The 25,843-nt window shown below is 40.2% G+C and overlaps 1 protein-coding gene and 1 long non-coding RNA gene across 2 annotated transcripts in view; one reads left to right on the forward strand and one right to left on the reverse strand.

Annotated features, from left to right (window-relative positions):
• Positions 1 to 25,843, forward strand: part of PARN (poly(A)-specific ribonuclease) — a 129,895-nt gene that overhangs the window by 89,357 nt on the left and 14,695 nt on the right. Inside the window, exon 22 of the mRNA XM_037507572.2 lies at positions 3,188 to 3,377. Within this exon, the coding sequence (XP_037363469.2) occupies positions 3,188 to 3,377 (190 nt within the window). The remainder of the gene's footprint in view (positions 1 to 3,187; positions 3,378 to 25,843) is intronic.
• On the reverse strand, positions 255 to 10,214 carry LOC119241909 (uncharacterized). The gene is made up of 3 exons (XR_005124393.2): positions 10,031 to 10,214; positions 1,018 to 1,137; positions 255 to 485 (listed from the first exon to the last, which is right to left on the reverse strand). It is a non-coding gene; the product is annotated as an uncharacterized LOC119241909 (long non-coding RNA).

Consider the following 25,843-nt stretch of genomic DNA (forward strand, 5'->3'; position numbering starts at 1 on the left):
TGGAATGTTTTCACTGGAATCACCTTTAATCTATAGATCCATTTAAGAAGGGACCCACGTCTTAGGTCGTCTTGTCTGTAAGCAGCGTGTATTTGTCGGTTTCGACTTGGCTTGACAATAATGGAAAGGTCTTAATTTTTAGAAAAATTCTAAACATTTTAAGTATTTCTTTAAAGCTCCCTGTAAGGGAAGAATTTCATAGGATAATCGTTCACCTAAATAAACACATGAGTACGCGCAAATGTATGGCAGACATGTGGTAGCATTCTGTTTTTGAAAAATCACGCCTGGGTTCCAAACCAACCTCACTGCTGGACCGTCGTTACCACAGGACCGTGGGCAAGCTCCTTGGCTTCCCTGAGCCTGGCTCCTGGTGCCTGGTGACTGGACGCCCTTCCTGGCGGGGCTGTGGTGGAGATGAAGTGCGGTCATGCTTGGAGTGTCAACAGAGCAGCCTTGAGGGGGGAGACTCCGCTTTCCCTCACCTACAGGGAAATGGGACCGAACCGAGTTAGTGTTTGGCTCCCCAGTGGCTTTAACAAAGCGCACACATGTAAGATGGCCTCGAATCCTTTCTCTGACAAATATGGAAAAGGCTCGAGTTACAAGGCAGCCTGCTGCATGAGCTTCTGATGGGGAGCTGGAATCACTGGAGAGCTCGCTGACAGCCTATCCATTCTGCTGATTCATCCATTACTGGGGGGTGGGGGGGGGGTGAAGGGGCTTTGAGCCAGAGCTTGGCTTCCAGATTAAAGACCAAGAGCTGCAAAGCTGCAGGGACTTGAAGGAATGCTGGTAAATTATTGCCATGTGAAGGCCAGTAGTGAAAAGTGGATTGTTATTTGTTTTCCCTTTTAAGTCATCCTAATTCCAAATGTGCTCTGATAAATCCCACCACGAGTGGTTGGGGAGTTGTTTGTAACATTTGTGGAGGGGACTGAGAACTCAATTATTGGAAACAAGCAGATATTGTTAAATAGATCATCTTGGCTCCTTTATGATCTTGTCTCCTCTTACCTTTGCATTCCAGGAGAAAGTTGACTCACACCTACTCTTTGACTTGGTGGTCCAAATTAATCTGTGAGAGGGATTGTTACAGATGTCATCCCTGTTAGGCATGCTTGCAACATAAACCTGCTGGATTAAGGAATGAAATGTAAAGAGGAAAATCTAGGAAGTGCTCATTTGCCAACAGTGGGGACTAAATGGGATCTCTGGGTTCTCATCCATTGTGTGGATCCATTCACCCGTCCCAGGAGGGCGTCACCCCGTGGGGAAATCCACTCTGTGTGAGGCTTGCATGTGACAGTCACGATGCGTTTAAGAGGTTGGAGATGGGGTCTTGTTTTATCAAGTACCTGGCATGTGTCCCAGGGACGACCCTCAGTGAGCATAGCTGGATGTTTGTTGGATAATTGACATATAAAAGGCTTTACCCGGTAAACCCAGTAAGTTGTTGGGTGAAGTTAGGTAACAGCAGAGATGTCAGAAAGTGGTGCATGGAAAGGAAGGGAAAGTAACTATCCTAGGAGTAAGATTTTCAGGAAAGGACCCGGTTTCCATGGTTCTCTGGCCAGTGGCTCTGTCTCCAGAACCAGGGCACTCCCTCTGCATCTCCCAAGGGGGGCCAGAGCTCACCAGGGGAGCTCCCATTATAGATACTCCCGCTGCTTCTTTAGGAGACTTTGCATAATCTGAAAGATCTGTCACCCTGTGTGTGTTTCTTTTCCCCCTTCTTTAGAGTGAATGTTTTTCATAGTAAGAATCTGTTTCTTAGGGACCCACACATCTTTGTTGTGTTGTGTTGCTGTCTCGGTGGCTAGCCACTGAGGGCCTGCCTTTCTGTAACAGCCATTGTGTGGAGGCATCGTGGCCAGGTTTGGTCCACTTGGAGCGCAAAGCATGACATTCCGAGGGTCTGCTGTGTGGAGCGTCTGTTTCTCTGCAGTCGTCTGGAATGTAAGGTCCTTGATGTACAGGAACCCCCCAATCCAGCTCAGACATGCTTCCCAACTGTGCGCCTCCTGCTTGCTGTGTTCTGCCCTGCACTCTTTTACATCCTATTTATTAAGGGTCTTTTCATTCACATCAGATTTATTAAGAACTGCGTTGTGCCAAGAACTTTTCTAAGAGTGGGTGTCTGGATTTGTAGGGGGTGTCATGGTGCTTTTGCAACTACCCAGCAACTAAGTCTGCTCCAAATAGCCCCTACCGGCGTGACCAGGCTCTTAGGTCATACTGCCAGCGTGGGCAGTAGCTGTTGGCAGAGCTCGTGGGCTAGGAGAGAATATGCTCAAACTACATAAGCCAGAAGCAGCAAATGATCACCCACCCACCAACAGGCCTTCTGTGGGTCCTCACTTCCAGCTGCCATCGTGTTCTAGCCCACCCCCTCCTTGGAGGAGGCATCGGGGATTACTGACCTGCCTTCACCAAGTGTTAAACCAAGGAGGGAGGAAGCTCCAGCTTTAGTACCCTGCTAGCAAGGGGTACCACAAGCCAGGGCAACCAGGGTGTCTGAGGTGCAGAGTCTGTTTGGAGCTTGTAGTCCATCATGAGGTGCAGGGCAGCAAGGAGGGCCCTGGTCTCAGGGTCATAGAAACGTATGCTTTTGCACCCAGTGCTGCCGCTTGCCTGAGCAGCACTGACCTTCACCCTCCCTCCCACGAGTAACAGCGGCTCCTCCCTTAATGTATTTCTCGAAGCTTGGCCATTGTGTGTGAAGCCTGGGCACAGACAGGCTGTAGGTCCTCAATCACGCAGCACCCTTGGCACAGAGGGGCTGTGGCCTCCGGAGGTTGACGTAGACATCAGCACTGTCACTAGGCTTTTATTATCTTTATTTTTAACAAAATGAGTGAGGATTTACAGTTTTTCCTCAGTGGTTTTGTTTTATTTTCTTACTCTGAGAGTAATTCTCAAGCAGTAATGTTACCTGCAAATCTCTGAACATTAATATTCCTCTTACACCACCACGGCCCCTGCAGCAGTGACTCTCTCCTCCAGATACGGAAACTCAGGCTTGCAGAGTCTTCTGGGACCTTCCTGAGGCCATTTGGCTTCCAGGGGGAGAGCCAGGTCAGAACCCAGGACTCCTCTGTCACCCCAGTCCCCTCTCAAAGTGACATCTCCAGGGTTGGGGTTGGGCCACAGCCCCTTTTAAGGTTTTTTCCCCTTTTCCTTGTAGCTGTCAACACGAGCAAATACGCAGAAAGCTATCGGATCCAGACCTATGCTGATTATGTGGGGAAAAAGCAGGAGGAGAAACAGGTCAAAAGGAAGTGGACAGAAGATGGCTGGAGGGAGGTGGAGCGGAAGCGCCTGAACACCCAGTGCATACCCTACGCCCTGCGGAACCACTGCTACCGCGCCGCCAGGTAGGTTTGCAGCAGCAGCTGCTCTTGTCGCATTTTACCTGATTGTAAGGAAGAAATCTGCTTTTTGAGGCAACTTTCTGACTTTTATCTACTACCAGAGGTCACGAATGCCTCCCTTCCCTCTGCACTGTGCTTGCCATAGCTGTTTCAGTTGACTCTCACAAAGTCTGCAGGCCAGGTGGTGTGTATCTTAGTCACAATGCTTTTAGGGGTGCAGAACCTGAGGCTCCAGGACTTGCCCACCAGCCCACAAGAGAGCTGGGATCAGGCTGGACTCTGACACCTGATCCCTTCCTCCTGTCTGTCTGCTCTGTTGCCTCTGGCCGAGCGTCTGACTCTGTCTGGTCCCACGCAGGTCTGGGGCCGCAGACCTGCTGCAGAAAGAGGCTTGGACACACTTTTGCTTTAATTGCGCAGGCTCCTTCCTTCCAAAGATAGATACTAGTAACGTGTTGCTGTTTTGTGAAACTGCACAACATAGGTATAGAATATAGGGGGCAAGTTCGTTATAGAAAATTGCAAACTTTAGAAAAGTGTGAATGAACAGAAGCCATCACTGTCAATATTTCAAATTGCTTCTCTGTGCTTTTTAAATTTTTTTTAAAAGAGATTTTAAAAATTGAGGTATAAATAACAATAAAATGTATAGGTATAGAATATTGAATTGAAAGATATATACACACATACACACACACAAACCCATGATCCAAAGCAAGCTATAGAACATTTCTGTCCTCCCCAGAAGATAGAATTGTGTACTTCATAAGCAACCCCAAGCCCCTTCTGCCCCAAGCAGTTTCTATCGCTATGAATTATTATTCTTGGAATTTATAAAAAGTGGATTCCTGTGGGATTCTGTTTGGCTTTATTCACTTAACGTGTTTTTGAAATTTATCCTTGATATGGTATATATCCATAGTTCATTTCTTTCTACCGTTCAGTAGTATTCCGTTGCATGAATATATAATATTTACCTGTTCTCCTATTGGTGGACATTTGGGTAGTTTCCAGTTGGGGAAGATTATAAATAAATGCTGTGAACATTTCTGTAAACAAGTTTTTGTGGGCACATGTTTTCATTTCTCTTGAGTAAATACTTGAGACTAAAATTGCTGGCTCTTAGGCTAGGTGTATGTTAAACTTCATAGGAACAATCTAAAAGTTCTCGATACTGGACGTACAGTGCTATGCTCCACCAGGACTGTATGAAAGTTTTAGTTGCTCCATGTTGTTGCCAACCTTTAGTGCGATGGGTCTTTTTAGTTTGGCCATTCTAGAGGGTGTAAGATGGTGTTCCATCGGGCTCTAGTTAGTGTTTCTCTGGTGACCAAGGCTGTTGAACACCTCTTTGTGTGCCTGTTGGCCATTTAGATAGTTCAGGTGGGTGTTAAAATTTTTTGCCCATTTCTCATTGGGTTGTTTGTGCTATTCTTGTTAATTTGTAGGAGTTGTTTTATGTACTCATCCTTTGTCAGCTATTTGTGCTGTAAATAGTTTTTTGAGTCTGGGGCTGCCCGTCCGTTTTATTAGTGATGGCTTTTGGTGAGTAGTTGTTTTTAATTTTGATAAAGTCCTGTTTATCAATTTTTTCTTCCAGGATTAGTATTTTTCCCCCGTCCAAAAGATCTTTTGCTTACCCTCGAGTTGCTATGATTTTCTTGTTTTCTTTTGGAAATTTTAAAGTGTTAGCTTTTACATTTATCATGATCCATTTCAGGTTAAGTGTGGAATGAGGTAGGATCAGCATTTATCCCATATGGATAGTCAGTGTCCCACCAACACGTGCTCAAAAGACATTGAATTGACTTGGCACTTTTGTCGTAAATGTACTGTGAACATCTAGGTCTGTTTCTGAATCTTCTGCTCCATTCACTTTCTTCTGCCAGTGCCACCCTTTCTTTTTCCTGTGACTTCACAGTAAGTAAGGTAGTGTGATCCTCCAACACTGCTTTTCTTTTTCAGGTTGGTTTGGCTATTCTAGAACCCCTTATACTCCACAGACATTGTAGAATCATCTGTTTCTTCATGAGACCGGTTCTGTAATTTTTACTGTAGAGGTCTTATATGTTTTATGTTAATTTTATTTCTAAATATTTTACTTTACTGATACTATTGTAAATGGAATTGTTTCTTAAAACAATTATACATTTTCAAATTATTTGCCACTTCTATATAGATACGTGATTAACTCTTTTATATTCACCTTCTACCCTGCAATCATTTAAAAGTCACATTATTATTATTTAATATCCCACGGGGATTTTTATGTACACAATCCATTTGGCTTGCTGTTGATAGTGGTTTTTACCTCTTTTCCAACCTTTATGTCTCTTTTTTTCCTCCAATGCCTTTTTGCAGTCACTGATTAGCATCGTTAGTAAATTGTCTTTTGTTTAATTGCATTTTTTTTATTGAGGGCAAAATGGTTTATAACACTGTGCATGCTCTGGGGGTGTAGGGTCACACCTCTTCCCTGATGATAAGTGATGATGAACATTTTTTCATATTTTTGTTGACCACCTGAATGTCTTCCTTAGAGAAGAGGCTGCTTATATCTTCTGTTGATTTTTTTTTATTGGGTTATTTGAGTTCTGTGAGTTCTTTGTAGATTCTGAGTATTAGCCCCTTGTTGGATGTAAGATGTTCATATATTTTCTCATTAAATGGGATATCTTTTTACTTTAATGTCTTTTTACATTATGGATTTGATTTGCTAATGTAGGTATTGCTAATATTTGCTCATATATGTCTTTTTCATATGGAATATTTGACAGTAATTTTATATCTTTGTCAAATTTTGGTATCAGTATTATGCTGACCTCATAAAATTAGTTAGAAAGTTACTCTTCTGTTGTTTTTTAAAACTGTGTTTAGGATTTTTCTCAAAATTTTGGTAGTTTACCAGTGAATACCTCTGGTTATATAGTTTTTATGTAAAGTGTTTTCTGATTATGTCTCAGTTTCTTTAATAGATATGGGGCTATTTAGGTAGCCAGTCTCTTCTTGTATCACTTATAGTAATTTGTGTTTTTCAAGGAATATTCCATTTTATTTAAGTTGTCAAACTCATAGGCATGAAATTATTAGGTCAAAGTATTTCCTTATTGTAATTTTACTGTAAGCTCTATAATTATGTCCTTTTAGACATTTGAGTTCTTGGTATTGAATTTTCTGGCTGCTTCTCTGAACTATGCCTGAAGTAGTGTTTCAGTTATTTGCTCCAACACTGGGCACTGAGGGGAATATGGCAGCAAGAAGCCCCTCCACCTCTAAGACTGTGCTGCCAGATGGTCGTGGTGCTGGACTGTCAGAGAAAATGCTCTGAGGCTCTGGGAGTGGGCCTGTGTGAGGGGCGCTGCCAAACACACCCACCAGGTTTGTAGCAGGAGGACACTCTGTATCTTCAGAGATCTGAAGGCACTGAATGACAGTACAAGAGGAGGTGCCGCTCCGCTGTGGGCTTCCCTACCAATGGAGCCGATGTCAGGATTGGCCAGGGTTTGGGAAAAAACTGTATTTGTGTTTGTAGACACACACACGCACATGCACATGCACATGCAGTCTCTCACAGAAACAGGAGCCTCCTAAGAAGGTGATAAGCAAACAGACTAAAGACACAGTTGAACTCTATTACTGTTTCTACTCTTAATGAACTGGAAGAGGAATTTGAGGGAAGTTGCTGATTCCTAAGCACAGATGCCAACATGATTGAAAAACAGCTAGAGCGCGAAGGCCTGAGCAAGTGGTGGCTGTGAAGAGCTGGCCAAACGGGAGTCAAGAAAGTAAAAGTGGAGGGGACTGTGACTGATAACCAGCTCAATGGTCAAGACCTTTCTCTGTGCCCAGACAGCAGGTGAGCATTTAGGTCAGGAAGAAAAGGAACTCCTGGACCACATGGATTGGTTTTCATCTTTAGCCTTAGCAGAAGACTTTACGTTGTCCCCCACTGATTTTCAGTTTTGAGTCCCTCTGACCTGTTTTCTAGAGATAGATTTTTCCAAGTCTTTCTGTTGATAGACCTTCAGTACCAAAAAAAAAAGTTCTTTTGTCCATTTGATATAAACTTCTTCAGCTATGTAGAAACTATGAATATATCAGTGCTTGGATGTCTAGTTCCTCACATAGTGGTTCTTGTTCCTTTGTCAACATTAATGAAAGATTTTTAAAAAACTGATATTAGCAATTTGTGTCTCATCTTTTTTATTTTCTTGCTAGGTGTTTTATCAGTTAATTTTTTTCAAGGGAAGAATTATTACTGGTTTTTCTGTCTTATTTTTTCATTGTATGCATATTTTTTATATTTTCTGCTTATTTTTGATTTATTTTTCTTTGTTTGGCTTCTTAAGGTGGCGGCATAACTCATTGATTTTATTAGTTTTTCTCCTCATGAAAACATTTAGAGCCATAAATTTCCCTTTAACTCTGCTTAGCTCCCTCCCACATATTTTGATATATTGTCTTTTAATTATTGTCTATTACAAAATATTTTCTAATGTCTCTTCTTTCTTCTTTAATCCATCAGTCATTTAGAACTTCTTTGATAATTACTGAGATTTATTTTATGACTTGGTATGTGGTGTGTCATGGTGAATGGAAATGTGCCATGAGTGTAATATTCCATGAATATCACTTTAGGTTGCGTTGGGTCATGCTGTTGCTCAAAACTTCTGCATCCTTAATGATCTTTTTTTAGTCTTCTTGTTCAACTACTGAAAGGGCTGTAGATTTGTTATGTCTCCATTTAATTATATGAATTTTTACTTAATGTAATTTGAAGCTTTTTTGGAAAGGAATATGCTCATTTAAGATTATAGGGCTTCTTAATTAATGATCCCTTTCATCATTATGAAATATGCCTCTTTATTTCTAGGAATAATCTTTTCTTGATGTTTATTTTGTCCAGCATTAATACAAGCCATGTTTGTTTCTCATGCTTGATGTTGTGTTTTTTTTTTCCCCCTCCAGCCTCTTTGTTGCCAATTTTATAACTGGTATGTTTCTTTTAAACAATAGGCTTCTTTATAAGTTCTGACTTCCCTGCTCTTTATATTTCATCTAATTAACGATACAAGTAGGTCTGTTTCCATGTTGGTATTTGTTTCCTATTTGCCCTGTTCTGTCTTCCTCTCTTCCTCTCCTCTGTCACCTTTCCTATGAATGGTGTATTGTTTACTATTTACTGAAACCTTAGCATCCCGTCTCATCTATTCTGTTGACCTTTTGCTTCTATCTCTGTGTTATTTTTCAGTCTTTGCTCCGGCGTCATGGTTGGCAAGCTGTAGTCCACAGGCCAAGTCCTGCCCAAGTGTTTCTCTAAAGTGCCACTGGAACAGTGCCATGTCCATGAATATACACACTGCCTAGGGCTGCTCTGCACTGCAGTGGGAGGCTGGGGTAGTTGTGAGAGAGACCTGGTGCCCCCCAAACTTCAAACATTTACTGTCCCTTTGCAGAAAAGTTTGTTATTGAGCTACTCTGTCCTGTGCTATAGTCATCATTTACATGTGGCTTTTGAGCACTTGAAATGTGGTTAGTTCAAACTGAGATGTGTTATAAATGTAAAAGACACCCCCAGATTTTAAAGAATTGACTACATGTTGAGATGATAATATCTTTGATATGCAGGGCTATGTAAAAATATTATTAAAATTAATTTCACTAGATTATTTTTATTTTTTAAAAAATGGCAGCATCTAGAAAATTTTAAGTTACTTCCCTGGTTCACATTGAATTTCTCCTGGCCAAGCACTGCTCTAGAAACTATAAGGTGCCTCTTTGATGTACCACAATTGATCTTCAAGTGAAAAGCAAACTGCTTCATGAACAATGGATACTTATAATTCCATTTAACTCCCTCCCAACATTTGTGATTTTTTTTCTCTCATATTTAACTTCTACATTTATTTCTGTAAATTGGACATTGTTGCTCTTGTTCCTTTTCTTTCTCTCTTTTTCTTTAAACAGTTCATACTCTTAAAGAAAATAAGCAACTCACATACAGGAAGAATGGCTTAAATGTAAATGTAACAGTTCAGGAAACCATAATTAGAGAGGGACATTTAAGATTGTGGGGGGACCCTGCTCTTTGGTATTGGTATTTGGACCCTGCTATTTGGTATTTTTCTGCTCTTTGATATTGTAAGAGCCTGCTTTTCTTTTCTGTAATAGATCCAGGGTTCAGAATAGTCAAAGACTTTGTAGTTGATTACTGCACAAAAGATAAGGCTTAAGTTTTGGGAAACTAGACTGGACATAAATCTGTTTCAGAAGGGATTGGTTTGGTGGCATGAAATTTGCATAAATACAGGTTGGCTTGGTGCTTGGAGAATCATCCTCTCCAAAGCTAAAGCATTTAAGATCTCACTGACATATGTATTTTTTATTAAAAAAAATAAAAAAATAAACCACCATCCTTTAGATCCCCCCCTCGACCCATATTTAAGAAGAAATGATGTCTCCCATGACACTGTGTAAACCACTGAAGGGCTGTATGCACGTAACTTACAAAAATTCACATAGCACAGAATAAAAAATGAAGGACAACCCACGCGTCTCACTCCTGGTTCTTCTTCCCAGAGTCAGCTGCTGTCACCTTTACCTTTTTGTGGTCTGTTCTTTTACCTAGAAATAATAACCTCTGTTTCTTGTCTTACCACATTTGAACAATGGATATCTTGGTCATGTCGGTGGAAGATTGAAAGTTCAGTGAACACATTGTCTTGCCTCTTTCCTGTCCCCCTTCTCACTCTGCTCAGTGATGCCATTTATAGTATTTACTACTTTTCGGTGCCGCAGCTTAACTTTTGGGACTTCTTGACAAGTTGATTCCAGCTGAGAATAGCCAGTGTGCAGTACGTGTGACATTATGACACATGCATGACATCATGACACACATATGACATCAGGACTGCGTCCACACAGTTCTCTGAAGAAAAGGGATGCCTCATGGGGCCTGTAGAGGTGCCTTCCTGGGTCATTAAAATTTTGCTTCCCAAAGGATAATCCTCCTAATATTTCAGCCTCTTGTATAAATTTTTTTTGAGGGGAAGCAGTTTTCTTTCCCTTTGAGTGGTCTATTTTACTTTTTGGCAGCTGTAATGTTTAGTTAGTAAGCATTATAAAAATGTCCTTACTTTTTGATAGTGATGCTGGCTATAGAGTTCTAAATCCATTTTTTTTTTCTTTTCAGAACTTTAAACACATTGCTTGCACCTTACCCCAAATACATCGCACTGTCGTGATGAATTTCCTTTCTAGTTTCCATCAGGCAGGAGGCATGTTTCCTGTGTCTTTCATGTCTCTGCTACCTAAGCTATGGTGTCTGTCCCACATTATGGACCATGATGTCTGATGAATGAATGAATGTTTAAGTGCCTGCTCTGGGCTCGGTCTTTCTTGTTTTATCACATGTGATGCTTGCAGCATCCCTGGGAAGGAGGGCGATTATCCCCATTTCACAGAGACTCAGGAAGCTTAGGCAATTCTTGATAAAGAATTAGCTTTAAAGCTAGGATTCTCTGTAGTGCCCTCTTGTTTCTGTTCTCCATCCTTTCCCCCCATGTATTTTCCCAGGTCTGGTAGATAGTCCTGTCCTTACCAGAAGGAAACACCCAAGCAGATTGCATCTAGGGGACTGTTGTCTTGCTGTAATCACTACAACCCTAAGAAAATATTAAAGAACTTGTTTTTTTCACTTAAACGTAATATCCCAGGAAACAGAAGAGAGGTCCTTTTGAATTTCTGCTTAAAAGAATGCCCAAACTTTTCATGACAGAAAAGTCAAACTTGCAAAAGCAGGGAAACTGGGCCTCCCCAGTGGTGCAGGCAGTTAAGCCCTGCGCTGCACCGTGAAGCTGTCCACAGCCTCTGCAGTGCTGGTTTGATCCTGGCCAGCTGGCGAGGGTCCCACATGGCGCAGCAGACCTCTCCTGTTGCTCCCCTCAGCAGTGTATTTCATCAGTCTGCCTGTTCTGTTCCCCACTTTGTCTCTGGTGAATTCTCTCACCCTCCCACGCGTCTGATCTGTACCCTGGTTCTTGTATAAGTAAATAAATAAATCTTTAAAAAAAAAAAAAGTAGGAAAACTATAGCAAACTCCATCACTAGCCATGCAGTGCCAGCAGCGTGTGGCCAGTCCTGTTTTATTTACTACGTCTTTCCCTCCCCCTTCAGATAATTTTGAGGCAAATCATGGATAGCATATCATTTCAGCCATAGGCCTACATATGTATGTATCTGGAAGATAAGCAAAATATTGCTGCCACACACAAAGAATAATAACACCTTAATATCAGATACCCAGTGTTCAAATTTCCTGCTCACCAATTTTTTAATTAATTGTTTTGTTTTCAGTCTAGTTGCCAAACAAGTCCACATATTACATTGGGCTGATGTGTTCCATATGACTCTTGGTCCAAGAATTCCTTTTCTGTGTGGATTCTCCCCACCCCCGCACCTTTGCAGTATGTTTAAGAAATCAGGTTGTTTGTTCTGTAGGATATCTCATATTCTGGAATGTTCTTTTAAGGTTATTTAACATGTTCCCCAATGACTGTGTTTGTAATTGGCTGGTAGTTAAACCTGTAAACTCGCTCAGATTCAGGATTGATTTTGTGTCAGATATATTTCACAGGTGGTTTTTGTATTTCCCATTTCATCACCATGGGTGGCACAAAATATCTTCTTGTCTCTTTTAGTGATAAGATTGTCAAGTGGGGCGCAGATGCTGCCAGCCTGGCCCATCCAACGTGAAGTTCATATCAGCTTTTCACCTCATGTTTCTAGTAGCCACTAACAATCCATGACTAGATTCATTGTTCCTTAAGGGTAGCAAAATGGTAATAAAATGGCTTGGTACTCCATTTTCATTATCTCAAATGCTTTTATTTCAAATAAAAAATTTCTTATCAGCATCTACTTGGCTATATAGTTCATATAGAAAAAGCAGAGTAAATTCTTTGGCTCCCCCCACCCCCCAATATACCTTTTTATTTAAACCTATTTTCAAAATAATGAGTTGGATTCTTAGCACCTTCCAGATATTTATTTTAGCATATTACAGTGACTTTTTGGGGCTCAAGGTATCCTATTTCTAACTAGTGGGAACTATTTTGAGTTGTCTGGAGTCTTCTGCTCCATCCCAGGTCCTTGATAGCTTCTTTGACTTTTCAGAATGCTCCAGGCTCCTCTGGTACATTTCACGCCCTCTGCTTGAAACCAGCCATTTCTCCAGGGAGCTGCGTTCCTTTTGATGGGAAAAGGCATTTAGAGACCATAATCTGGGCTCCAGGGGTATTTATTGATACTGAATTAATCATAGTATATCCCACCAGAAGTAAACAATCACGTGTATTTAAAAATCACGTGAAATAATTCTTCTTTGTCAGTTATGTTACCAACTCAATAAATATCTAGGTTTGTTATAGTTTTACTTTTAGGTTTTGTATTTTTTTTTATAATTATGTAAAACATTTATGTGGTTCCATAGTCAAATCCACCAGTCAAGTTACATTTAGGAAGGTCTGGCTTCTTTGTCTGCTTTGGCAACTCATTTCTTCCCTCCTTCATCGTGACCAGTTTTATTAGTTTTTAATATAGTTTTTCATTTTTACAAATATATAAACAACCCCATAGATAAGCCCAAACCTTTCCTTAGATTGATGGTGATGGACCATAGCACCTTCCTCCACCTGGCTTTTTGCATTTAGCTCTATATCTTAGAGTCAGCCCTGTCCAGCTTCTGTTAAAATGTGATTTTTTACACGGCAAATGGTTTTAGTGTTCTTCAGCCTCCTTAATAAAACATACTAACCACCAAAGTCGGGTGTTTAATCCTAGTTTAAATTATCAACCTTGTAGCAAAGTTCATGAATATTGTATAAGTCAGACTCCTGTGAAAAATTAATTCATGGCCAGTGCTCCAGTTCAGATGAATCATTCTTTACTGTCCTCACCTTCTTCTCTCTCTATCCTGTCAGTAGAGGGGTGTATCTCTCACCCACACAGCATGCTACTTGAACATCCACAGACTGATACAAAAAACAAGAGTGAACGCTCATGTTTATTAAGCAGATTCTTCATTCCAGGCACGGTGCTAGGTGCTTCACATCATTTGAAAACAATCTGTGTAACAACTCAGTGAAACCTTGATGATATTCCTCTTTTATATATGAGAAACTTGAGTTGCAGAGAAGCTAAATTATTTAGCTAAAGTTACACAGGATGCTGTCTCGCAGGCATTTTGGATCCACAGTGCAGTGTGTTAAGTCGCCTCTTTGGAGCATGGTCCATATACGCCTGTGTGTGTACGTGTGGGCTTGGGAGAAGTGTGATCTCATTTTCATAAATCATGTGCTCCTTAAAAACAAACAAACAATCCTGTGTTAAAGAAGCCCTGAGTTCAAAACCTCTGCATTTCAACTTTCCTTCTTTGGGGAGAAGACTTAGGTAGACTTGTCCGTCGCCACAAGGTCATCCATATAAAGCATTTAGCTGTTGTGTTTGTTTTAATTTTAAAAGAGACAAAAATGTACCTGAAACATACAAGCCAGTGTCAGAGATACTAAAATGTCATTCTCTGGTGTGCTCGGCACAGGTCACCCGTCAGGATCCAGCGTGGTCTGGCCCTTCAGGGGAGAACCTGAGTGCAGAAAGCAGCTGGCACTGAGGGGAAGGGTGGCGTCGGGTCTGCCTAGCCTGGTGCCGCAGCTGGAAGGAAAGGGCAGTAGAAACCAGGGCAAATTTGTAGGAAGCCATTGTGAGAAGAGTATGGGTTCTTATCCTTGCCAAAGACTGAGGCAGAAGCCTGATGGAGCGTTGGTGGCATTATTGGTCTCATTCCCTGATGAGAAAACTGGACCTCGGGCCGGCAAGCTGCTGTGTGCAGTGGGCTCTCTGTGACTCGCTGCCTCCCCTCCTTGCTGATTTGGCACATCTGATCCTCTTTTTAAGGCTTTGCTGGTTTCAGACTGCGAAGATGATAGAGACCTTTAGCATGTATCCTACATGATTTTTTTTTCAATTGCAAGGAAAAACTACCATAGACCTCCACTCAGTTCGCCCTCTTTTTTTTTTTTTTTTTAACCAACCCCTTTTATTCTGCAGTTCTCACCTTGACATTTGAATGGTTGAAAGAAAGGATCAGCTTGCTCTGAGAGACTATTTTAAGAAATTCAAATAAACATCTTGGTATAACACTAGAGTCTAGTTAATGTAAAATGCAGAATTTTAAAGTATGTAGTTACTAATAAAATACATTAACCAAATTAGCTTTTCCATGGAATGCCCCTAAGATATTGAGTTGTGGTAACTACTCTTCACAACATCCCTTTGTGCAGTCTGCCTGGACAGGTGCCAGGAAAAGTTTGTCTCCTTACTGTGACATCTCCCAAACTAGGGGATGAGGACACCTTTGTTTTCTTTAGAGGAGATATTTCATCAGGATTCCTGAGAATAACATAAAAAAATCTGGGCAACTTGGAGAAACCAAATTGGGTGTCTATACCCAGGGAAATATTGTTCATCTTTAGAAAGGAAGCAAGCAGTCTGACACCTGCTACAGCCTAGATGGCCCACGAGGACATCATGTTAAGTGAAACAAGCCTGTCACAAAAAAGACACATATGACACATAGATTCATAGAGAGAGAGTAGATGGTGGCTGCCCTGGGTGGGGGTGGGAGTTCCTTAATAGGTTTAGAGTTTGGGTTTTGCAAGATTCGAAGAGGTGTGGAGATTACCTCACACAGTATGAATGTACCTCACGCTACTGAACACTTAAAAACAGTCAAGGTGTGATAGTTTCTCTTTTACGTTTATTTTCCCACAAGTTAAAAAAAAAAAAAAAACTAAAAAAATCAGGCAACTTGGAATCTAGTTTTTGATAGAATTTAGCTGGAATCCTTTCTCATGATGATGGGGGTGGAAAGGATGCTGATGGGGACCTAGAATCCTTTAACAGTTTAAACTGTGTGGTAACATGTAATTTTTCAGTTGCTGCTTATCTATTTTAGACTCTATTAAAATGCATTTTTTAGATGTAAACAAATCTCAAGATCAAATGTGAGAGAGAGATTGATTGGAAAGTGCTGTGTTGCTTGGACCTTCTTTTCTCACCTATTACATGGGCTACAGCATGTCTGTCAGCCACATGATTGATTTTATTTTATTTTATTTTATTTTTTTAAAGATTTATTTTTTATTTATTTGTACAAGCACTGGGTACAGTCAGAAGCGCGGGAGGGTGAGAGAATTCACCAGAGCCAGAGCGGGGAGCAGAGCAGGCAGAAGGACCGAAGCACACTGCTGAGGGGAGCAGCGGGCGGCAGGAGGGGTCTGCGCGCCATGTGGGACCCTCACTGGCAGCCGGGGATCGAACCAGCACTGCAGAGGCTGCGGGCAGCTTCACAACCCAGCGCTCAACCTGCGCCACCAGGGAGGCCCCACATGATTGATTTTAAAAGGAAGGATTGCTTAAATAAATCTAGGCTGTAAGTGTGAACTCTACAGAAGTTGAGAAAAACACTATAAAAGTAGAATGTATTTGTATTTATTAACTGATAGGTGATTTTAAAAAAGTTCAGTCACTAATATTTCTGTGCCTGATTTTTAAATCTGTAATTGTTACATTAAATTTAGATTTTAACAATGACTTAGCCTTCTTTAAATTTAAAAATATAAAAAAGGTAGCTACTGTCTCCAATAAAACTTAGAATTTACATTTAAATTTTTTTATGTGGAAATTTAGAATAAGTCACTGCAAGTTTGCTTTCACTTCATGCTTTAAAGCAATATGTCTCTCAGGATTTTATTTTAAATAACATGAAAGCTTAGTTTAATACTGCCTTACACGTAAATGGTTTTTGATGTTTTGGAATGCTTTCATTTTTCATAATGGTAATAATATTTGAAGATGAATTTTTCCTCTCCATATCTTGATGTTATTTAGTTGATTAGCCATAATTGAAATTAACTCTCATCAGTTTCTAGTAATGTGTTATAATATTAGTATTTATTCTCATGTAGTAAGTACAATTTTTTTAATGGTGCTAACAGTTGAAATTGCCGTCAGCACTCTTGGATGATAGGAAATGACATGCTCTTTCCCAAGTCTGTCAAATAAATACAAAACAAATTTCCTGTTAGGTTTGCCCAGACCATGTGCAGCTAGGATTATTCCGGTCTAATATGTGGTTGTTTTAGCTAAAATTAAATGTGAAATCTGTAACTTCTGTATTTCAATTGTTAGATATTGAAATCCTTAGCATTTTTCTAGCAGGTTTTTGTTTTGTTTTTGACACTTCATGTTTTTTAAAAAGTTCTGCTAGCACATCATCAGCCAGCAGAAGCCTCAGCCCCTTGTGTTCATGTGGGGGAGGCCGGGTGTAGAGATGGAGAGTAGCAGCTGTAGCCCAATCCCGAGTTTGTCCTTGTGCCTGTAGGTGGCTCCATGTCTAAATGCATCTTACAGGTTTAAGGAGCTTCATCTTATCTCCTCGAATCTTGAAAGCATGGCACATAGTGTAGAGGCCAAATGCTTGGCAGATGAGAACATTCTAGAATCTCCCTTCTATGCCCCTTTCCCCAACTGCAAAAGAACCGAAACCTGCTATGTATTTTTAAACTTCATTTCCAAAATGGAATGAATTATGGAATCTAAGTGACAGCTGAATGGATGTTTACTGTACAGGTCTTTAAATTTTTCTTTCGTATAAAGTGTTCAAAGAAAATGGAATTGTATTCTAGAAACCTTGTATATCTTTCCAAAAGAGCAGGTCAGTTTGGTTGATTCTCAATGATCTTCAGGTTCCAGCATCCATGAGCAAACAAATGTCTGTCCAGCTGATGGCTCACCTGCCCAGCCCTCCTTGCCCTCCCAGCCATCAAGACCAAGCTGTATTCCTACTTGTGCTGCTAGCTCCTTCTTCTGTTCTGTTTCTTTCCTCCTTTCTGGATATTTCTCAATGATTTGGACCACTGCCTCTGAAGACCCAGATCAACATCATCTCTGAAAACACAAACCTTCCATCTTTGCCCACATGGGAGGGAACTGGACAGAGAAGACGCTGGCATTTAAGAGTCTGCCATGTGCCAGGCCCTGTAATGTGTTCGTCTTGTTTTGTTATTTAATGCTCACAGTAACCTAGGCTGTAATTCAGGAGACAGAAACTCATAGAAGTCAAAGAATTTGGCCAGAGCCACAAAACCAATAAATGACAGAACCCATATTCAAGCCCTCATCTCTCATCCCAAGTCCATTCATGCCCTTTCCAAAGTGTCTGTCTCTCCCAGGCTATCCATTTGTGATCCTTCCCCCCTCGACCCCCTCCCCCCAAATAGCTTCCATGGCACATGCAGTGCTTTGTCTTGGGGATTCTTGTGGGAAGTGAAAAGATAAGCTTAGGGATTGTTGTCTATTCATATAATAAATGATCCCTTGGGGTCACTCAAGATTTAGATAAACAAATGCATATAAGAACCTGTAACAACACATCTTTCTACCCAGTTTCTTACTGGAGAACGCCATGCAGACTGCTTTGTCCCACAGTATAAAGTCATGCTAGGAACACTTCCCGTAGCTTGGCCAAATGTAAGGCAGAAAGGAATAACCTCCTCGTCTTAATTACACCAGTACCCACCTTATTTCATTGCCTTCCCTGACTGAAGAGCCACATAAAAGTGGGAGTATATGGACTGGGAAGCCTTAGAGCATCTCCAGTCTGAAGACTGCCCGTGCTTGCCTTATCACATTGTTTGAGGGAAAATTATTTAAAAGGAAATTGGGAAATCGATCTCATGATGCTACAGAAATCTGCCTTCAGACCATCATTCTGTTATCACAGCAGCTCATCATCTTAATGACTCTGAATTCTTGGAAGGGATTCATTTCTTGTTTTCTGTAGTCACAGACCAACCCCAGAGAGGCTGTCACAAACCACAACAAAATGCAAGGAGTGTGTGACAGTTTCTTAGCGTCAGAACATCCTCTGGTAGCTATTCCTCTGCTATGAGGGAGGAGAAATGACGTGTTCATGTCATGACGCCTGGCTCTCCTCCACCCCCCGTGACATGACAAGCAGAACTGGAAGGTCAGAGAAGCTGTGTTTTATTCAAGGTCACAAAGCCAATTAGTAACAGCCTAGAATGATTCACTACTGGTGCAGTAGTCTCTCACATTGGTAAGTGGATCTCTGTGAAACCCTTGACATTTTTTTTCCTTTAAAATACATTAAGATTGTTTCTAAAAGCCAAATAATACAAAAAAGTTTATAGTAAAGGCCAGCTGTCCCCTGCTGCCCTCATCCTGCTCGGAGACGCCCATGTTCAATTCTTTCTTTGATACTCACCTTACTTTTCCAAGTGATGCATTTATTGCTACCTCTTAATTTTTCTCATTATCTTTGACTTGCTAATATGGTAAGCCTGTCCGCTCATTTTTATCGCCCTATATTATATCCAAAACAAGGGCTGCCGTAGTTTTAAATGTTTTCCTCAGCTCCCTGCATTGCCTCATTTCTTCCAAGTTTTTTCTGTCGAAAACTTTATCAAATATTTGGCTATTTTTGTCCATTCATTTTTGTTTAAGAAGGAACTTAAAGGGCTGAGACACTCTGGGTCAGATCTCACTGATGGTTTTTCTCTGTAGCCTGACGGGGTGAGAAGCTGGCTTTGTTATCCTGTATCTCTTCTCTAAGGCTTACACTTTTCTTTATGGCTTATGCTTTTTATGACCTACTTAAGAAATTGTTGCCTAAATTAGGATCATAAAGATTTTCTCTTTTTTTTTCCTGTAAGTTTTATAGTTTTTTGTTGTTGTCACTGATATTTATTTAGGTATCTGATCCATTTTGGGTTAATTTTTATATGTGGTGTGGAAGTTCATTCTCTACATATAGAGATCCATTTGTTTAGTACTTTTTTTTTTAAAACTATCCTTTCTCTATCAAATTACCTTAACTCCTTTATCAAAAATCAGTTGGGTTTGTTTTGATTTGGTTTGTCTGTTGCTTTGTTCCTTACATTCTACATATGATGAAGTCAGGGGTTCTGAGTTGCGCTCCAATTAATTGTATGTGGAGTGTTAATTTCTTAATTTTGGAATTAGTAGTAGAATAATCACTTCTTTCACATTTGTGATCAATTAATCTTTTCTATATTTAACGCAAGTGAGTTAGCAGTAGGGAATTGTTCAAAACATTCAAACCATGTTCTTATAAAAAATATTTCGAATTGAATGTCATGGGTTCTCTGTGACCCATAACCAGATTTTTTCTCTCACTTAGGCCAATCCCACATGTGCAGATAAACCTTATATCTAGGACTGAGCACATAAGCACATGCACATTCATATTCTCTCACTCTCGCACACACACACACCCCCATTCCACAAGAGACGTCCTTAGTACGGGTAACTGTCATACAGACTTAACTTACTTAATGTTAATTTTGCTTTTCAAACTCACATTCTTTATTAGAAATAACAACCCCAGTTTATCAGTGATCTCCAAGGGATTGTCTTCTGAATCAAGCAGAGACTGCCCAGTGCCCTCCCTCAGCCCCCCGGATCCTGCCCCAGAATGCTGAAGCAGTCACACTCATGGAATCTGAGGTCAGCATGAGATTTTGTGAAAATAATAAAGATGCATTTTCTCGCTCCTACTTTCCCAAATTTTTTGCTGTGTAAGGTAGTTCACACAGTGGGACATTCCTTTTCCCCCTCAGCTGTATCTAGTAGCAAAGACTTTTATCCAGAGAGACTGGGGAAGTTGACTCTACTAAAATGTAAACCATGTTAATATGACGCACAATCCAGGACAGGATAAGCGTTTTGGCGTCTGTCACTTGCCTCATTGCTTCTGGGGTGAAACACTCATTTGTTTCATGCATTTGATAAGCCTTGACCACAGAGGGCTTACCCTGCAGGTCCTGCCAACACAGGGGTCAGTGGGAGAATGAGATCCTGCTCTCCTGGATCATACACTCTAGTGGCAGAGAGCGAATAAACAAAGAAACAAGCACAGGCAGAGATGAGGAGGCGGAGAACAAAACAGGGCAGAGGTGAAGGGCTCCTGGGGGTGGGGTACCTGGGAATGGGGGGGGTCTTTCTGCATGGAGGCATGCACAATAGGGAGAACTGGCTCTGGGAATATGGGGGAGGAGGGGCTCAGGGAGCACAGGGCTTGGAGCACTGTCTGAGGTCTACGTTCCCTGCTACGCTACCTGGCAGAGGTCTCTTACTCTGGGGAGGAGGCTTCTTAACTGCAAAATGGGAATGTAAGCAAATGTTTAGCTTCAGATGGTCATATACAAGTATCAGATGAGAGGATTTTTTAATGTGGGCAGCCCTTTAAAATAATAGGTCACTGCGTTTTAACCAGCAGCATAAACCTCCCAGACAACTAAGACTTAACCCAGTCTGTCGTTAAGACTCACCGTAAAGCTGCGGGAATGTAGGTGGTGCTGATAACAGGAAAAACAAGTAAATGATGAAACAGATAGAGTTCAGAAATACAACCACACCAACAGGGTCTCCTTGCAGGAATTCCTTCCTGTCATCTCTAGGGACATTTGTGTGTTGCTCCAAATTGTGAGAAAAATCAGTTGAGAAATCAGGATAAAGGAAAAAAAAATCTGTGGGAATTAAAGTTTAACCATCAGCATAGGCTTTTCTCATTGAAAGGAATCTGCTGGCATGAAGTTGAAAGCAGGAGGGAATCAATGCCCAGGGTTAAGGTCAGCATTTCTGAGACCTGGGCAGGCACTTCTAGAAGGGCCTTGGTCTGCTCTGTGTTCCTCCTTGACACTCTTCCCGTGTTGTGTGTTTTCGTGGCTCTGTCTTCTGCTAACAATGAGTCATTCCTATAAATAAAGTATATGAACAAGTTTACACACATTAGTACACTTTATAAAAATCCTGTGAATCTTGTTCCAAGGAATAAGTTTGGGAGTAACTCTGAAATTGGCAGTTTTGAAAAATATTTCTGTGTAGTTGGGCTGTTAACCTTGCTAGGATATCTGAATGTTATGCTATCTTAATATAATCCAATAGCATTTCAGTGTCTGTTTGTTGTAGGCTACACTTATCTGTAAATACTTTTATGGGAGAAATACAAAAACAAGATGTAAGTATCACTGTGGGCATGCCAGTAGGCAATCAGCTGATCTAAAATCTGAGTGAGAACAAGATCAGCATTAAAAGCAAAAACAAAGTTAAGGCAAGCAGATAAAATATTTTCATTCCTAAAAAGGGAAATAAATATATATATGAAGCAATAAGGCATCTCCTGCTCGGTTGTATTTGCATTGGACAAATTCGGAACAATTTAACCACTGTCAGCACAACATGAAATATTTCTACATCTGGAGTATTTGTGACAAGACAAATATTAACAATTAGTGCTTGTATATTCTAAAATCTCATTTAAGAATAACTTCAAATATTGGTGACATTTTTCAAATGTTAAATGATGTTATTGGGCATCCATTCAGTGCTAATGTTTTATTCCCTTAATGTTTTCTTTTACCTCTACCAGATAGATATCATTTTTACATGTTATTGGAATATATCATTTTGTCACAATATATTGATGTATAATAATTAGAACCAATGCATTTATTGATATATCTTACTTTACCAGGCTACCCCCTAAATCTTTTAAATAACCCTAACAGAAAAATGACTATTTATGATTATGATAACTCATTATTATTTAAATACACACAATAAAGTACTATGAAAGTATAGAATAATTTATGATTTCGGAACTCTTAATTTCAGTTCTGAAAATTAATAACTGTAAGAATTTGGAAAAATTAAATATTTATGACGTAGGGGCTTTTGTGCATTAAAAGCCACTGATGCCTGAGTGAAAAGATAACCCACCGAATGGGAAGACAACACTTCCAAATCATGTGTCCATTAAGAGATTAATATCTAGAATATATAAAGAACCCCTAAAACTCAACCAAAGCAAACCATCTGATTCAAAAATTGGTAAAGAACTTGGATAAATGTTTTTCCAAAGTAGTTATAGGAATAGCCAATGAGCACATGAAAATATTCTCAGCATCAGTAATCACTAGGGAAATATAAGTCAAAACCACAGTAACTATACCTCATGGTCAGCAGTTACCATCGAAACAACAGAAAATGGCAAGTGTCAACAAGTGTGTGGGGAAACTGAAACCTCGTGCACTGTTAGTGGGAAGTAAAAATGACACAGCTGCTGTGGAAAGCAGTGTGATGATTCCTCAAAAGAATTAAACATAGATTTAACATATGATCCAACAATTCCATTTCTTGGTATATACCCCAAAGAATTGAAAGCAGGGTCTTGAAGAGATTTTTGTACACCCATGTACATTGCAGCATTATTCGCAGCTAATACATGGAAGCAACTCAACTGTCTGTTGACAGATGATTGGATAAACAGACTGTGGTACATATTTACAATGGAATATTATTCAGCCTTTAAAAAGAACATTCTGATACATCCTCCAATATGAATGAACCTTGTTTGGCATTATGCTAAGTGAATTAGCCAGTGACGAAGGATAAATACTGTATTTATTTATTTATATATGAGGTACCTTATATGAGGTACTTATATGAGGTACCTAAGAGTCGTCAGATTCACAGATAGAAAGTAGATGGTGGTTGCTAGGGGCTGGGGTAAGTGGGCATGGGGAATGTTGTTTAATGGGTATAGAGTTTCAGTTTTGTAAGATAAAATGAGTTCTAGAGATGGTTGATGGTATTGCTTGCCAACAATGTAAAAGTGCTTTATGCCATTGAACTATACACTTAAAAGTGGTTAGGAAGTTATATTTTATTATATGTGTTTTTTACTGATTAAAATCTCAGAAAAGCTTTTACATAATGTTCATAGTATTATTATTCATAATGGCAAAAAATTGGAAACAGTCCATATGCCCACCAACTGGTAAATGAATAAATGAATGTGCTATAGCCATTCTAGAAAATATTACCATCTAGTAAGAAAAGGAAGAAAATAACAATACTTCAAACAGTATGTCTGGTTTCCAAAGTATTATGCTAAGTGTACGAGTGATACACGGAAGACCGTATGATTTCATTCATATGAACGTCTAGAATTATAGGCACCACGGTAGTTCAGTGGTTGCTGGGAGGGGGATTGAGTGCCAGGTGACACAGGAATCTATTTCAAGAGCAGGAACTGTTCTGGGTGTGGATTGGTGCAGCACTTACACAATTAGTTACATGCACTTCCCAAAACTGACCAAGCTGTACCTTCACATGAGTGGATTTTATTTCATGTAAGTAATACCCTAATCCCAAATAGGGGTCGATTTCATGGGGCAGCCAGGTTTTGATTGTTTGACAGAAAAAGGTATTTATAGGAGCTTGTAAATATGACCTTTACTATCAGCAAATATTTTTTACTACTAGAAAGAAGAAGGTACTGGAGATGCACACCCTTGTAGAATTTGGTCTGTGGTTGCTGCATCATTGATATTATCTTAACTTATGTAAGTTTGACCTAATAATCATTATAATCTGGATGGCTTATTTGCCTCCCCCATATAAATGCTAATCAACATTTAATGCTCAATTTTGACATACCAAGTTGTGCCTCTAACATTTTATTTTTTAATTTATCACTTCTTACAGTGGGTTTAAATATGCATTCATAGTCATTTTAAAGTCATTCATTTTGTCCATTTTAATTCCGTGTGCAAATGGACTCAGACTAACGAGAGGTGGCCTGATTCTCTGTTTGACTTTGAACTTTTATTTTTTTTTTAAAGATTTATTTATTTTATTTATACAAGCACTGGGTAGAGTCAGAAGTGTGGGAGGGTGAGAGAATTCGCCAGAGCGGGGAGCAGAGCAGGCAGAAGGACCAAAGCACACTGCTGAGGGGAGCAGCGGGTGGCAGGAGAGGTCTGCGCACCTTGTGGGACCCTCCTCCGGTGGCCGGGGAGCAGCCGGGGATTGAACCGGCGCCGCAGAGGCTGCAGGCAGCTTCACAACCCAGCGCTCAACCTCTGCGCCACCAGGGAGGCCCTGACTTTGAACTTTTAAAATTGAATCAATCTATAGAGGACTAGCTTATCCACATGCATGTATTAAGAATGTGTTTACACACACATCACAAAACCTCACCCTAAATATGTAAAATGAATAACAATTATAAGTTCAGTACTTCATGTATTTGGTTTTTAACATATAATAAAAGCTGTTTTTGATCCAAAACTGCCTTAGTTAAGCTATATGGGATGTAGTCACAGGTTTTTTTGGGTTTTTTTGGAAATGGTAATTGAGAAAATTTATGTTGGTGTGGCTGAACACACACACACACGCACACATATATGTATATTATATATACACACACACACACGTGTCCAAACACATAAAATGTATTAATCTCACACATATCTAAGGATATTTCTCAGGTGGATGTCCATCTAAGACAGTAGCCCTTTCTTCTTTTTTTAATTTTATTTATTTATTTTTTTTATAAAGAGGTTTTTTTTTTTAAGATTTATTTATTTTTATTTATACAAGCACTGGGTATAATCAGAAGCGCAGGAGGGTGAGAGAATTCACCAGAGCCAGAGCGGGGAGCAGAGCAGGCAGAAGGACCGAAGTACACTGCTGAGGGGAGCAGCGGGTGGCAGGAGAGGTCTGCGCGCCATGTGGGACCCTCCTCCGGTAGCCGGGGAACGAACCGGCGCCGCAGAGGCTGCGGGCAGCTTCGCAACCCAGCGCTCAACCGCTGCGCCACCAGGGAAGCCCTCTTCTCTTTTTTTTAAAAATTAAGGGCTCACTTTATTTTTCTAATTAATTAATTAATTTTTATATATTTCTTATATCATTTTTCATTTTTGCACAATGTACGCATTTTCATCTTGGTTATATTCCCCATACAATTGCACCCCCCCCATTTTGACCCCAATCCCTCCTCTCCCCGCCCCCCCGTCCCCCGTAGTGTGTCTCTGGTTTATAGTTGCTTGTTGATTTTGATTTTTTCTTTATTATAGTTATTCTTTTTCCTGGTCCCTTATTTAGGTTTTCTAAACTCCTGCTATAGGTGAGACCATCCGGTATTTTTCTTTTTCTTTCTGGCCGAAACTACAGATTAGGAACTAAAGAATATGTTGTCAATTAATTGAGAAAATGTTCATGAAAATTTGTAAGCTTGAAAATTACATAAATTGGAGACCTTCCAGAGGCACAGTTCTAGCAAAGTCTCTGATGCATAGTAGACCCTCAGATGTCTATGGACCTAGACTCATGGGCCTCGTTGACTAAAAAGCAAAAACCTATGATTAGGATTAAAAACAGTGTATTCCATTAAGTGCCAACAGTATCATCTTTTATAATTAATACTAAGGTTGAAGCAATCAATCCCCATGTTTATAGAGTACCCACTGATGTTGAGGTGTACTCCTATAAAGATAGAGTGTAACATCGCCCCATATCAT

The sequence above is a fragment of the Talpa occidentalis genome, unplaced genomic scaffold (genome assembly GCF_014898055.3).
Source record: "Talpa occidentalis isolate TD23 unplaced genomic scaffold, MPIMG_talOcc4v2.1 talOcc4.12, whole genome shotgun sequence".
Taxonomy (NCBI): Eukaryota; Metazoa; Chordata; class Mammalia; order Eulipotyphla; family Talpidae; genus Talpa; species Talpa occidentalis.